Source organism: Schistocerca nitens, chromosome 6, assembly GCF_023898315.1.
Source record: "Schistocerca nitens isolate TAMUIC-IGC-003100 chromosome 6, iqSchNite1.1, whole genome shotgun sequence".
In the NCBI taxonomy this organism is placed as follows: domain Eukaryota; kingdom Metazoa; phylum Arthropoda; class Insecta; order Orthoptera; family Acrididae; genus Schistocerca; species Schistocerca nitens.
In genome coordinates this window covers 371,585,754-371,599,163 of record NC_064619.1, presented here as the reverse complement: position 1 = coordinate 371,599,163, position 13,410 = coordinate 371,585,754, and the positions used below count along the sequence as shown (strand labels likewise).

The 13,410-nt window shown below is 40.9% G+C and overlaps 1 protein-coding gene across 1 annotated transcript in view; it reads right to left on the bottom strand.

Annotated features, from left to right (window-relative positions):
• Positions 1 to 9,209: 9,209 nt before the first annotated feature.
• The window catches only part of LOC126263369 (spidroin-1-like), a 54,871-nt gene continuing 50,670 nt past the window's right edge, over positions 9,210 to 13,410 (bottom strand). Inside the window, 3 exon segments of the mRNA XM_049960461.1 lie at positions 9,210 to 9,451; positions 11,314 to 11,577; positions 11,661 to 11,772. Coding sequence (XP_049816418.1) covers positions 9,210 to 9,451; positions 11,314 to 11,577; positions 11,661 to 11,772 — 618 coding nt within the window.

The window sequence follows — 13,410 nt, the reverse complement described above, 5'->3', positions numbered from 1 at the left end:
CCTGAGACAGCTCGTACAGAGGAATGGATCCAGTACTAATACTTAATGCCTAACCTCTCTGTGGTCAGTTCAAAGGGCTCCATCTTTTTGTTTATTTGCACTAGAAACACCATGATGCTTCATTTTCAGTGTGGTTTGCCTGGCCATGAGTTGGCTTTAGTTTTTGGTTTGGTGCACTTTACTGCGATCTGACATTCTGCTCTCAGTATGGTGCAACTGTTGCTCTGTCTGAGGACTTTGTTCTCTATATGCACATCCTCAGTTCTTCTTTTTGTTGAGTTCTGCTGTTGTAATAATTGTGCTTTTAGCAATGCCAGTGCACAATCCCAGACTTCGTTGAGCTGGTACCCAGTGTCATGATTATGGGGTTTTGCCACCTCTGTCTCTATTGACACTTTTGTAACATTGTCCCAGTATCTGGGCCAGAACCCTTATTTCTTCATAGATCATGGTATGATTAAGTGCCAGACAGTGGTCAGTTATAGCTGATATGATCATCTGTATAGACCAGGTGTGCCTCTGATCTCGATATCTGATTCCCACTGCCCTATTTGTCTGGTCAGTGTATGACTTGCCACATTGGTAAGCTATATTATAAATTCCTGCTTTTTGTAAAACAATGTCTTCTTTCACACTTCCCAGTAGCCCTATTATTTTGGTAGGACGGACGTAACACATGCTAGATGTTACACTTCTTGAGAATCCTGTTCATCTTGACAGAAACAGATCTGCCAGATGTTTGTAGTGGGAAGGGATCACAGACGGAGCTCTTGGAACTGATCCTTGGGAAGGTAGTAGGTACAAGTATTGGACCCATTCCACTTGACAAACAGTCACAGGTGGCACCTGATGAGGACAAGTAATACTGCTGAAATAATGTGAATGGGTGACACTGATATCTGCCAGAACTCTGACACCTCAAGGTGTCAGAATCTGAAAAGTTTTCATAATAGAAATAACATTACAAAAAGTACAAAATCAAAATTACGTTTCACATGATGTTCCAAAACTGTTCCCTCTACATTTTTAAATGTTTGTACATCAGAAACCATCAAAATTTGAAATAAAAAATGTCAACATTCAGTTATAAAAATGCATTTAGGATTCATTTTCTCAAATGATCAAATTAAAAAAATTGTGTAAACAAACAGAAATTATCCTTACATTGAATACACCCACTCCTCAAAAAGAGCTCGGTTGGGCAGTCCTCCCGAAAAGAATTCTCAGAGTAATAGTAACAGGGCATTAGTGTGCCATATCACTTTCATTGTAATCAAGCAAAATGGGGGAAGCTTTGAGAAGATATCCCCTTTCTATATTAACAAGGCATTGGAAGGTATAGCTGGATCTCTGAAAAGAGTCAAACAACTATGTAATACAATGCTTTTGGTGGAAACAGCTAATTCCACCGAAATATCTAAGCTTCTAGGATGTAAGGCCTTAGGTGACTACCCAATCGAGGCTGAATTGCGTAACACCCTTAACATTAGTAAGGGCATGGTTACCTGCTCTGATATAATGGAGATGGACCCCGCGGAGTTGGGTGAAGAGTGGAAGAATGTGGCCATCAAAGAGGTGCAGAGTTATATGAGGAGAGTCAATGGCAAATTGGAAAAATTACTGGAATATATCCTTGCTGGTTATATCCGCCTTCAGGTTAGCCCATTTGTTCCTAACCCCATGCATTGCTGTAAATGTCAAAGATTTGGACATACCACTATGGGATGTAACGTGACCACTACATGTGGCAACTATGGAGACTCTGCTCACGAGTCAGGGACTTCTTGTACACTTCCTCTGAAATGTGTTAACTACTCTGGGGATCACCCAGTGTGGAGCAGAAAGTGTAGGGTTTACAACGAGGAAAAGAAAATTCAAGAGATGAAAGTACGGAGACGCATATCCTATGGTGAAGCTAAAAAGGCTTACAAAGCCATGCACCCACCAGTTTTTGCAACTTCTTTTGCATCAGCTCTTGAAACACCAATAGCTAAATGTGATGCTTTCACACAAACTCAGACCACAGATTCAGGTATGAGCACATGCACTTGTCACTGTACCTGTAGGGGAAATGCTCCACTTGCAACTAATGTTGCTTGGAAGCCGTCAGCAGTAGACTTACCACCTAAGCCACATACCACTCCCCAACTTCAGAAACCACCTAAGCTGTCCCAGCAACCCAGGCACTCTCCTCCTCCTGTCAGTAAAGAAAAACGCTCGTCTAAAGTAGTTCTAAGTCCAAGAAAGCAGTAGGTAAGCCTTCGGATCAATGAGTGCTCTCCCTTTCTGTGATGACTATGCTCTTGAAGATATGGACTTCCAATCGGAAGAACTAGAGAATGTGGAACCAGCTAATGTTCCCCCTGACCTCCCCGGTAAGTCACCACCTAAGAGGGAGAAAGGAAAGAACCATCATCGCTAACCAATGGCTTCAATAGGGACTTCTGTGTTGCAGTGGAATTTGAATGGATATTGCTCACATTTGGAAGAATTGCAGCTGCTGGTCCAGGATAAACCATTCTGCATCTGCTTACAAGAAACGCATTTTAAAGTCACAGACACACCTACATTACGGGGCTACCACATATACAGGAAAGACGATAGTGCTGTAGGCAGGGCTAAACATGGAGTGGCTATTTTTCTTGATGACAGATACCACTCCTCTGCTGTCCCTCTTGCCACGACCATCCAAGCAATTGCTGTGCAAGTTTTCTCACCATTTACTATCACAGCATGTTCTTTGTACCTCCCCCCCCCCCCCCCCCCCATGACACTTTGGATGCGGATGCACTAGCAGACTTCTATCAGGACTTCCATTCCCATTCCTTCTTGTGGGGGACTTCAATGCCCAAAATGTGCTGTGGGGCTTGGCTACTACTTGCTCCAGGGGTAGGCTGATTGATCGACTCGTCCATTCTGAGGATATCTGCCTTCTGAACGTGGGTCAGATGACTCACTTTTCCACAGTTACAGGGTCTTTTTCAGCCATTGACCTTTGTTTTTGTTCCCCAGCTATTGCAGATTCAGTTCAGTGGGAAGTGTCTCCAGATTTACATTCTAGTGACCACTTAGCAGTGTGGATCTGTCTGCCGACTAGGACAGTGACCAGCAGGAGTCCACGCAGGTTTATGCTACAAAGGGCAAATTGGTTACAGTACAGTTGACAGGCTATTTTTGAACGAAAGTATTGTGCAAAAGAGGTGGTGGCCCATATCGCTCATGAGATCCGAAGGGCTGCCACAGAGTTTATCCCCAGGTCTAGTAACCACCTCTGACGACAGCCTGTACCATGGTGGAATGACGACTGTTGATTGGCAATCAGGGCCAGATGGACAGCTCTTCAGAACTTCAAACAGTGTTCAACTACAGACAATCTTCATGTCTTCAGGTCTGCGAGAGCACATGCAAGGCGAGTGATCAAAGAACAGAAGAGTGCTTCCTGGAGGGAATTCACAACTTCCATTAATCGGTCCACTTCCGCTGTGCACGTTTGGGAATCAATAAGATGGATTTCAGGCAAGGGTAGTCCACATCTCCTTACAGCCTTGTCAAATAATGGGGCCTTGGTGGACACGCCAGAAGAGATGGCTCATGTTTTCACTGAACACTTCTTTACTGTTACTAAGTCATCCAGACAAGCTCCTGCTGTTCAGGTATTCCGTCGGACTGCAAAGATGAGGAAGCTCATTTTTTTCTCGCGTAATGAAGAAGTCTACAACCTTCCATTCTCCATGTGGGAACAGGAATCAGCTTTATCTGTAGCCAAAGACACTGCTCCAGAACCTGATGACCTCCATTATACCATGCTTCGTCATCTGTGCCCTGAAGCAAAAGGTCAGCTCCTATCTTGTTTGTCAGATTTGGTTTGATGGACAGTACCCCACGACTTGGAAGGAGGCAATCTTAATTCCATTCTGGAAACCAGGTAAGGTCCAGAGCACCCCTAACAGTTATCGGATGTCACCCGTACTAGCTGTATGGGTAAGACTCTTGAACGCATGGTCAACCGCCGCCTCATCTGGCTGCTCCAATCCCGAGGTTACCTGAGCCGTTTCCAGTGTGGTTTCAGGTGCTACCGTTCCACTCTTGACAACTTAATTCTACTGGACACCTCGAAAAAGCATATAACACTACTTGGAGGTACACTATCCTTTGCCAACTTCATCAATGGGAACTACGTGGACGCCTGCTGCTTCTGATCCACTCCTTTCTCGAGGACAGGCATTCTTGTTATCGCATTGGTGATGCCATATCTGATTGCTATGTTCAGGAGAATGGTGTGCCCCAGGACAGTGTCCTCAGTGTTACATTGTTTGCAATTGCTATCAATGGCATTTCCTATGCAGCCAGGAGCCCTATCAAATTCTCTTTGTTTGTGGATGACTTTGCAATCTTCTACACTTCCTCTGATCTTACGATGACGATGAGGCAGCTACAAATGACCATTAGAAGGCTGGAAACCTGGCCCCAGACAACTGGTTTTCAGTTCTCACCTGAGAAGGTGAGTCAATGTTAATGTTAATCATGCTCGTCGGAGTTTTAACCAACCAGACCTTACAATGGGGGACCGTATTTTTACTTTTTCAAGACATGGTGCGCTTTTTGGGTCTATTATTTGACTCGAAATTAACATGACTCCCACACCTGAAAGATTTATGAACAAAGGGCTTCCAGTTGTTGAACATTTTTAAATGCCTTGGTGGAAAAACATGGTGAGCTGACAGGTCCCGCCTCCTACAGTTTTACAGGGCATTTGTTTGATCACGCTTAGACTATTGCAGGGTGGTATATGGATCAGCCCATCCTTCCTACCTCTGGATGTTAGATGCTGTCCACCATGCAGGCATTTGGATATCGACTGCAGCCTTTCAGACCAGCCCAGTTCAGAGTCTGTTTGCAGAGGCTGGTAAACTACCACTCTGGATTCGGTGACGTATTCTTTTGGCTGGACAGGCACTGAAAATCTCAGCGTCACCTCAGTCATTGGCAATTAGTTCAGTGATCCAACTCGCCTTCGAACGATTATTCAGGAATTGGCCCCACGTGACTCAGCCATTTGGTATATGTGCTGCGGCCTGCCTCAAGGATCTGGATCTGTTGGGCATGAAGATACACACCCAGGAATGGAATGCACTGCAGCCTTGGTGTCTTTGGAGGCCCAAAGTGATTCTAAGCTTGACGCAGCACCCAAAAATTGTACTCCAGATATGGTTTTTACAACTTTGTTTTAATCTATTTTAAGTATGTACCATCATTTTATCATTATTTATACAGATGGAATGCTCTTGGTTGTTCTGTGGTTTTCCCTGATAGGGTTTTTAAAGTGCGTATTCCAGAACAATTTACGAATTATGATGTGGAGTCATGTGGCATTCTAATGGCACTGGAAAGGGTTCACAGACATCACCGTAAGAGTTTTTTTGTCTGTTCAGACTCTTAGTGCTTCACCAAATGTATCCGGTAGACCCGCCGATTCAGCTCATCCATGACTGCTTACAGCAGCTCCAATGCCGTGGCAAGGTGGTGATCTTTTGCTGGGTACCTGACCACATCGGGATACAGGGTAACGACATGGCTGATAAAGCTGCCAAGGAAGCATGTTGGGATGGTGCTGTCCATCAATGTCCCATCCTGTTGCTTGCCATTATCTCATTTACTGGCAGATGCATCATACATCAGTGGGAGACTGAATTGTTGCAGGTGTCGGACAACAAACTGCGGTCACTCAAACTGACCACAAAAGCTTGGCAGACTTCGTGTCAGCCTCGCCACTGGAAGGAGGTTTTGCTTACCAGACTGTGCATCAGGCATAGCCCTTTCACACATAACTTCCTCCTCTGGGGGGAGGATCCACCTTTCTGTGAAGTTTTTGGTGTACTGCTTTCAGTTCAGCATATTGTGTGTCCTGTATACTGATAATAGGGCAGCTCTTGGTCTCGCTGGAGATCTGCCCACGGTCCTTGCAGATACCGATACCAGTGTTAAGAGTGGTGAAATTTTGTGAACTATCAGGCCTCGTCCCTAAACTGGTGGGTAAGGGCAGCACACTTTAGTACTTTATAAACTGCTCTGCATGTGGGGACAGCCTTCATCCTCACCCATGAGATTTCCTGTCGATTTTTCGTCAGGGCAGTGATGACGGTGATGTCGAGTGCCCTCTCAACCCAACTCATCGTCGTCATTGTACACACCACACAATAACATTTTTTGAGTATTAATGTTAATTAACCTCATAATTCACTTCAGATTAGATATAAAGTTCAATATTCAGCTGTATTCTTCACTTACATTTAATGCAAAGCCTTTGGTATCTTTTGTTTTGTACAGTTGCCTGTATTTGTGATGTATACTAAAGGGCCCAGAAATGTAATAACATTGTACTCATTAAATGTCTCCCACATATAATCAAATAATCTTCATTCTTAATAAACCATGTTGTAGTGAAATTAGTCTTCAGTAAATTTTGTAGCAGGATCAGGGTCAAGGTGAAATTAATATTGTTTATAAGCTGCTTTTTATTAGGTCTTCAGCTCTAACTACTTCACAGTAGATTATATTCCACTCCAGGGTCATCACATGAGATTATTTTGGTTGCAAAACTGGGAAATAGTCATATAAATTTTAACTTCAGTATATTATTCTTTACTTTGGCCTCTTCAATTTTAAATAAGTTTCAACTGGATTGTATAACCTTGACCATTTATTTATATGAACTTGCACAAATATGTTTTCAGCATTGAGTAATTCTTAATGCTAAATTGATTTTCACATATTTTTCATAAGTTTTCACTGTTGTATTTCTGTATAATATATTCACTGACAAAGCTTAGTATTGTTGTCATGTATCCTCACGGTTGTAGCCCCCAGACAATGCCAGAATTGTGCTGCCGATGCCCGAGTGATAACCTCCCCATGTGTGCCGAGAAGTAGCTGCCTGTCAATTCCAAGGCACTGTGACTCTCGGAAATGGTTACGGTACAAGGTAGTCCATGCTAAGGCAGGGTGGTGCCTGTGGCAAGATCCTCTGATCAGAAAGAGGGGCATCAGGGCAGATGATGCACAATGAAATGGATCAAACTCATTCACACTGGTGGTCTTGTCAACATGGCTGTCAAAGCAGACAGAAAATATTTTAATGCAGAGGCTTAGATTACATTAGATTCAGTTTTTGTTCCATAGACACAAAAAATGAGATGATTCTCACAGGTGTGGAACATGTCAGAAAGTATAACATAAAAACATAAAACATTTGAATATAATATTAACTACCTTGATCATTTGTCAGGAGATTGTCAAAATAGATGAATACAATGTGATAAACTAGAACAGCTAATAATTACAGAACTAACAGGCCATCAAAATGAAACATTATTATGAACTATTAATAAATGTACCATACACAAAATATCTAATCTTGACTGTTGTGACCAAGTGCTGTCAAAACTGAGATCTAACAGACATTTTTACTTATGCTTTCTTAACAATCTCTGTTAAGATATTCATCTATAGAGTAGGAGGAGTTGTCTATCAAAAAGTCTTTCAAACTCTGTTTTAACCGTACTTTATCTGAAACCAAGATTTTAATGGTTGCTGGCAATTTGTTGAAAATGTTTGTTCCTGAATATTGGACCCCTTTTTGGACCAAGGTAAGTGATTTTAGGTCTTTATGTAGATTGTTCTTATTTGTAGTATTGATACTATGTACTGAGCTATTGGCTGGAACAGAGATATATTACTTGCAACAAATTTCATTACAGAACAAATATAATAAGAAGCAGTGGTTAGAATACGAAGTTCCTTGAACAGGTTTCTATGTTGTGATCTTGAATTTGCACCACAAATGATTCTTATCACACGCTATTGCACCCTAAAAACTTTTGCTCCATTTGATGAGTTAGCCCAGAATATGATCCTGTACGACATAATAGAATTAAAATAGGCAAAGTACGTAATTTCTTAATTTATATCCCCTACATCTAACCTCATTCTCACTGTAAATGCAGACTTGTTTAGGCACTTAAACAGTTCTGTGGTATGCCCTTCCCAACTGAATTTATTATCGAGTTGTAATCCCAGAAACTTAACACTGTCAACCTCTTCAATCTGCATGCCTTCATATGTTATACACATGCTGGCAGGGAATCTCTTACAGGTTCTGAACGGCATGCAGTGGGTCTTTTCAAAGTTTAACACTGTCAGTTCCAGCCCTGTTCTGTGTAGCCGGCTCCAGAAACCAGACTATTTTATCAATATTTAGAGACTTGCTATGGTAGCAATTGTTAATATATATTTTGACAAATAGCCCACCATTTAAATTCTATTTCCTTCTACTTTTAAATTATGGTGAAATGTTTATGTTGAATTTAATAGGGTTTTAGGGTAATCACATAATCAACTGCCATGTTTTTGTAAATTTAAAAGTCATATATTCAAATAAAATACAGCAAAAATTTTATAAAGTGAAAATATTTTCTTTATATCCCTGAACTCGATTCTCACACAGAATCATGTTGTTTCTGTGTGTGGTATATTTTGAAACAAGGTCGTATACACAATGCAACACCACACTGCTCACATTGGTATAGTTTCTTTGTGGGAAGCTTTTCCAGTTCCTTTCTTGTTCCTGGAGCTGCATACATGGCGCGCGCACACACACACACACACACACACACACACACACACACACACACACACACACACACACATGCAGCATACTTCTTGGCTGTTGATGGTATGTCCTGCAGAAAATGCCTTTGTGATAATCTGCCCACAGTTCCACTTTGTACACTTGTACCAGCAGCTTGTTGCACTTCCTCCTGAGTGAACTCAGCTGAAAGTGTTACAAAAAGTCAGTGATTGTCATTTTCTTCTGGTGCACCAAATTGTACAACAAGAATTAATTTGACACTCCCATAATCAGTTGGTGGAAATACAGTTTGCTCTACCATTTTACTGTCCTGTGTCAAAATACATTGTACTGTAAGCATTGGCCTGCAAGGTCAACCCCAGCCTTGTTGCAATTGTAATCCAGGACTTCAGTACAGGCTTCAGTACAAATGTACCATTCCTTTTTGTGTGTGTGTGTGTGTGCCAAATGATGCCATATGTCTAGTTGATAATGAATACACATCCCTCTTGTCCTTCCATTTCATTGCAAACAAATTACCTCTAAGTATATTATGTCACTTCACCCTTCTGTACTTTAGTTGCTACCAAATCTTGGGGGCATCAATCTCCTTAAATTCAACAGTGCATACAGCACCAATTCCTGCTTGAGCCAACTGCTGAAACAGATCTGGACTCAAATAAAATCTGTTTAAGTACATAATGTGGCCTTTATGCAACAGTTTGCCTTCAGACACGAGCCACAAGACAACTGCTGATGATGCGTTGTTGAGTGCCTGCTTTCCAGCATACACTTCAAAATTGAGGACATAACCACTGCTTGTCTCTGCAACAATGTACAGCTTCAAGCTGTATTTGTGAGGTTTGTTCTATATGTACACTCAAAAACTTACATGACCTCGAAATGGGCTTATACCTTTATCTATTGCAAGTTTTTCTGATGGGTAATATGCTTGACTGCAACGTTCCCTCAGCCTGTTGTGTTAAGGAAGGATTCTGAAGAGTGGATGAAATCCTTCTGAGAAGAAGCGTTTTTTTTTTGCATATGATTATCAGTGAGATGTGAGCAAGAAAGTACCGTATTTACTCGAATCTAAGCCGCACTCGAATCTAAGCCGCACCTGAAAAATGAGACTCGAAATAAAGGAAAAAAAAATTTCCCGAATCTAAGCCGCACCTGAAATTTGAGACTCTAAATTCAAGGGGAGAGAAAAGTTTAAGGCCACACCTCCAAATCGAAACAAAGTTGGTCCATTGTAATATGAGACACAATTTAGGTCGAATGAAAGACGATACAGCTACAGTAGTTTGGTTCGAGTCGTAAGCTTAGCAGTTAAGCTTTACCAGGTAGCCATTGCTATGCGTCAGGCGCTCCGTCCGTATTTATACGGGTACCCTTCCTTTTTCACGTGCTTCGTCTGGTTTGAAGCGATTGCTTATTTTGCTTTGATCTGATAAGTGCCGTTTTCTTTGTTATAGGTGTTTACGTCACTCTAAGCTGAAAATGCATTACTGTACTGTGTAATGCATTGTTTGTCGCATTTTGATAGTGCGTGTTTACGGCCTGTCGCCGCTCGCGGCATGACTTGCTTTTGTGCGCACTACCGCCGCTTAAAAAAAAAAGAGGAATCGTCTCATTAGCGAAACAATGGCAAGAGACTGCTATTTGTTGTTACTTACACTGCTGCTTTCTTTGATAATGATCAACAAGAACCAAATGCGTATGATAGAACATGCGTATGATAGAACATGTTCTGAACGAGAGTTTTGCGAAAATTTTCCTCCGTTTGAAAATCTTTGCGGCCGCTTCTTTAGTACATCAAATTCTGCACAGAAATTAGTCATCTTACATTTAAAATCTAGTCAGTTGCCGTGCTTCATTTCTGACTGTATCACTATTAGGCATAAGAATAATACGAATATAAACATGACACGATACGTATATTCTTCCGCGTTTGCTGTTGTCCCACTCTAGTTTCGTAGTTTATTACGCAGACAGGATTTAAATGAGATAGCAGCAAACACGAAAGAATACATGGCAAAATGTTTATATTCGTATTATTCTTATGGTGAAGAGAATACTGCATGTGATTCACATTTCATCAGGTTCCTATTAGCAACCATCTCTTCTCACAGGTAGGAAAAAACTCGGAACGTAGAGTTGGCCATATTGACAAACATCCCTAACAGTCTTGCCAGTCGGATTTTCGTAGTACATTGAAATTCTGCTACATTCGAAGATGAACAGTACGGAATTTGTATTTACTTCGTTGGATAATGTATGAAAATGCAGTGGTCGAAACTCGGGGCGGAGAAAAAAAAAAAGCTCGTCTTCTACCTTTTTTTTTTATTTATTTTGGCGCCAGTATTTATCTTTGTGCCCACAAAGCACGCTTGTGTAGCGCTACATATATTCGATGGCAGAAGTTAGTTGTGGCGGCACCTATCAACATTTTTCAGAACTTCAGCTTGCTTTGCACTCGATTCTAAGCCGCAGGTGGTTTTTTGGATTACAAAAACCGGAAAAAAATTATACCGCAAACGTGTCATTATATGAGGATAGAAATTGCAACTTACAACAGGATTAGAGCACCAGTGATCTGCCATTCTTCGCCTTCTGGAAATGCACATACAGAAAATGATGCCCAAGAAATATATAATTTGTTTCTGCTTTCAAGTCTCTGATACCTTCGTCAGTTAGAAACACTTTAGCACAGTTGAATACCAAACTTGCAGAATTGATGTCTGCAAGTATTTTTCTTGACGTTGTGTTGACAGGCAAAGATGTTAAAAAATCAGTTGCACTCCAGACATCAGTTTCAGCAAAAGAAACATCAAGTGGTGAATAACAAAATGCATCACCACTTCCAGCCCCCTTCTGATGAGCTACTTTGTTCAGATCATCAACTGATAAAAATAATATAGCCTGTGACAGTGTGGTTGCAGCAAAGCCTAACAAAATGCATAACATGGCATAAGTTTTTTTGCATAAATAGCAACAACACCATGTAATGTATAAGTAATAATTCATGTACCTTCAAAAATGCCATTCTCTTCCTCATCCTCTTCTGCACCCTCTGTATCATCTGAAGCCTCTTCCATCATGATCAGATAGTACTCTGTGCCATTTTGAAGAGAGTTCACAACCTACAATTCACCATGCGCCAGCATTGGTGTGAATAAAGCACTGCCCGTCAACATTGTTGTGAAGATGTACTACTCATCACTGAAAGAAAGATACTTCTCATGCCATCTGTGAACACAGGCCTGAACTAAGATCCCAGATAGCCCATACCACCATCCAAAGCTGTCTGAATAGCATTAAAGAGATGATAATTGACAAAAACACTATATCCCGTAAATTCTATGGGCTTGGCAATTTTTGGAAGTCCAGCGGCCCATAAATTTTACGGGCTTGGCACAGAAAGTGTTAATGACAATGAATTAGCTTTAAACCATTTATTAATGTCAGTGAAAATTTATCAGCTATTTCTAAATCTGTACTTAACTTGCTACCTATTGCTATGTTTGTATCATCTTCAAACAAAACAAACTTAGCATCTGGAAATTTAACACATGAGAGGGCACAAGATGGAACCTTGAGAAGCACCACATGTAGTTAATTCCCAGTCAAATGAATACTGACTGCTTACTGCACAGGTATCTTGCAATAACACCCTTTGCTTACTGTTAGATACATAAGACTCGAACCATTTCACAGCATTGCCAGTGACACCATAATATTCTAATTTACTTAAGGGAATGCTATGGTTCATGCAGTCAAAGGCTTTTGACAGGTCACAGAAAATGCCAGTAGCCTCTAATTTATTATCTAACAAATGAAATACGTTCTCACTGTAAGTGTAAATAGCTTTCTCTATATCAGAACCCTTAAGAAACCCAAACTGTGACTTGGACAATCTGTTATTTGCAGTTGGATGCTTAAGGAGATGCTCGAACACAACCTTTTCAAATATTGTTGAGAAAGCCAGCAAAAGTGAAATTTGTCAATAGTTTGATGATATCTCTTTATCCCCCTTTTTGTAAAGAGGCTTAACTTCAGTATATTTTAGCCAGTCTGGAAATGTTGAGATAGAGCTCAACCCACAGCACTCTTTGATTAACTTCGATGATATGTTATCATACCCACTGGAATATTTAGATTTTAAGGATTTTATTATGGATCCTATTTCTTTAGGAGATGTGAGTGTAATTTCTATTTTACTGAAGTTATTTTTTAAAGACTGGTCTCAGATACTCCATTGCACTCTTCACCGAATCTGATACCCCCAAGCTGTTAGTAACAGAAATTAAGTACCCCATGGTGCTCCAGCCATTGGACACGTCATTTGATGAGAGTCAGGTGAGGAGAAATGGAGGTGGGCAGTGTACCCAGTTCTTGGTATGCTTCAGAAGAGATGAAGAATCTTTTGCAACAACAGTCACTGATTTTCATTAAAAATAGTGAGAATACATTCGGAGAAATTGCTGCTATAGGGAAAATGCATTGATCAAAACTGTGAATGCTAATCAATCACCGACACTCCAGGCCTGTGACAAGCTCAGAGATATACCAGTTACCAACATGCCTCATACCAAATTCAGCAGGATTCAAGGTGTTATATTCCATCAGGACGCAACACTAGAAACAAAGAAAGAACTATGCATTAACCTACAGCAGTGTGTCCATTTTGTTTTTCGCATTCAGTGATGACCTAAGCATAACAAGGTTGACACTGGAGCTTTTATACTACCTTTTAATGGAAGTGTTTTACCTGAGAAAGT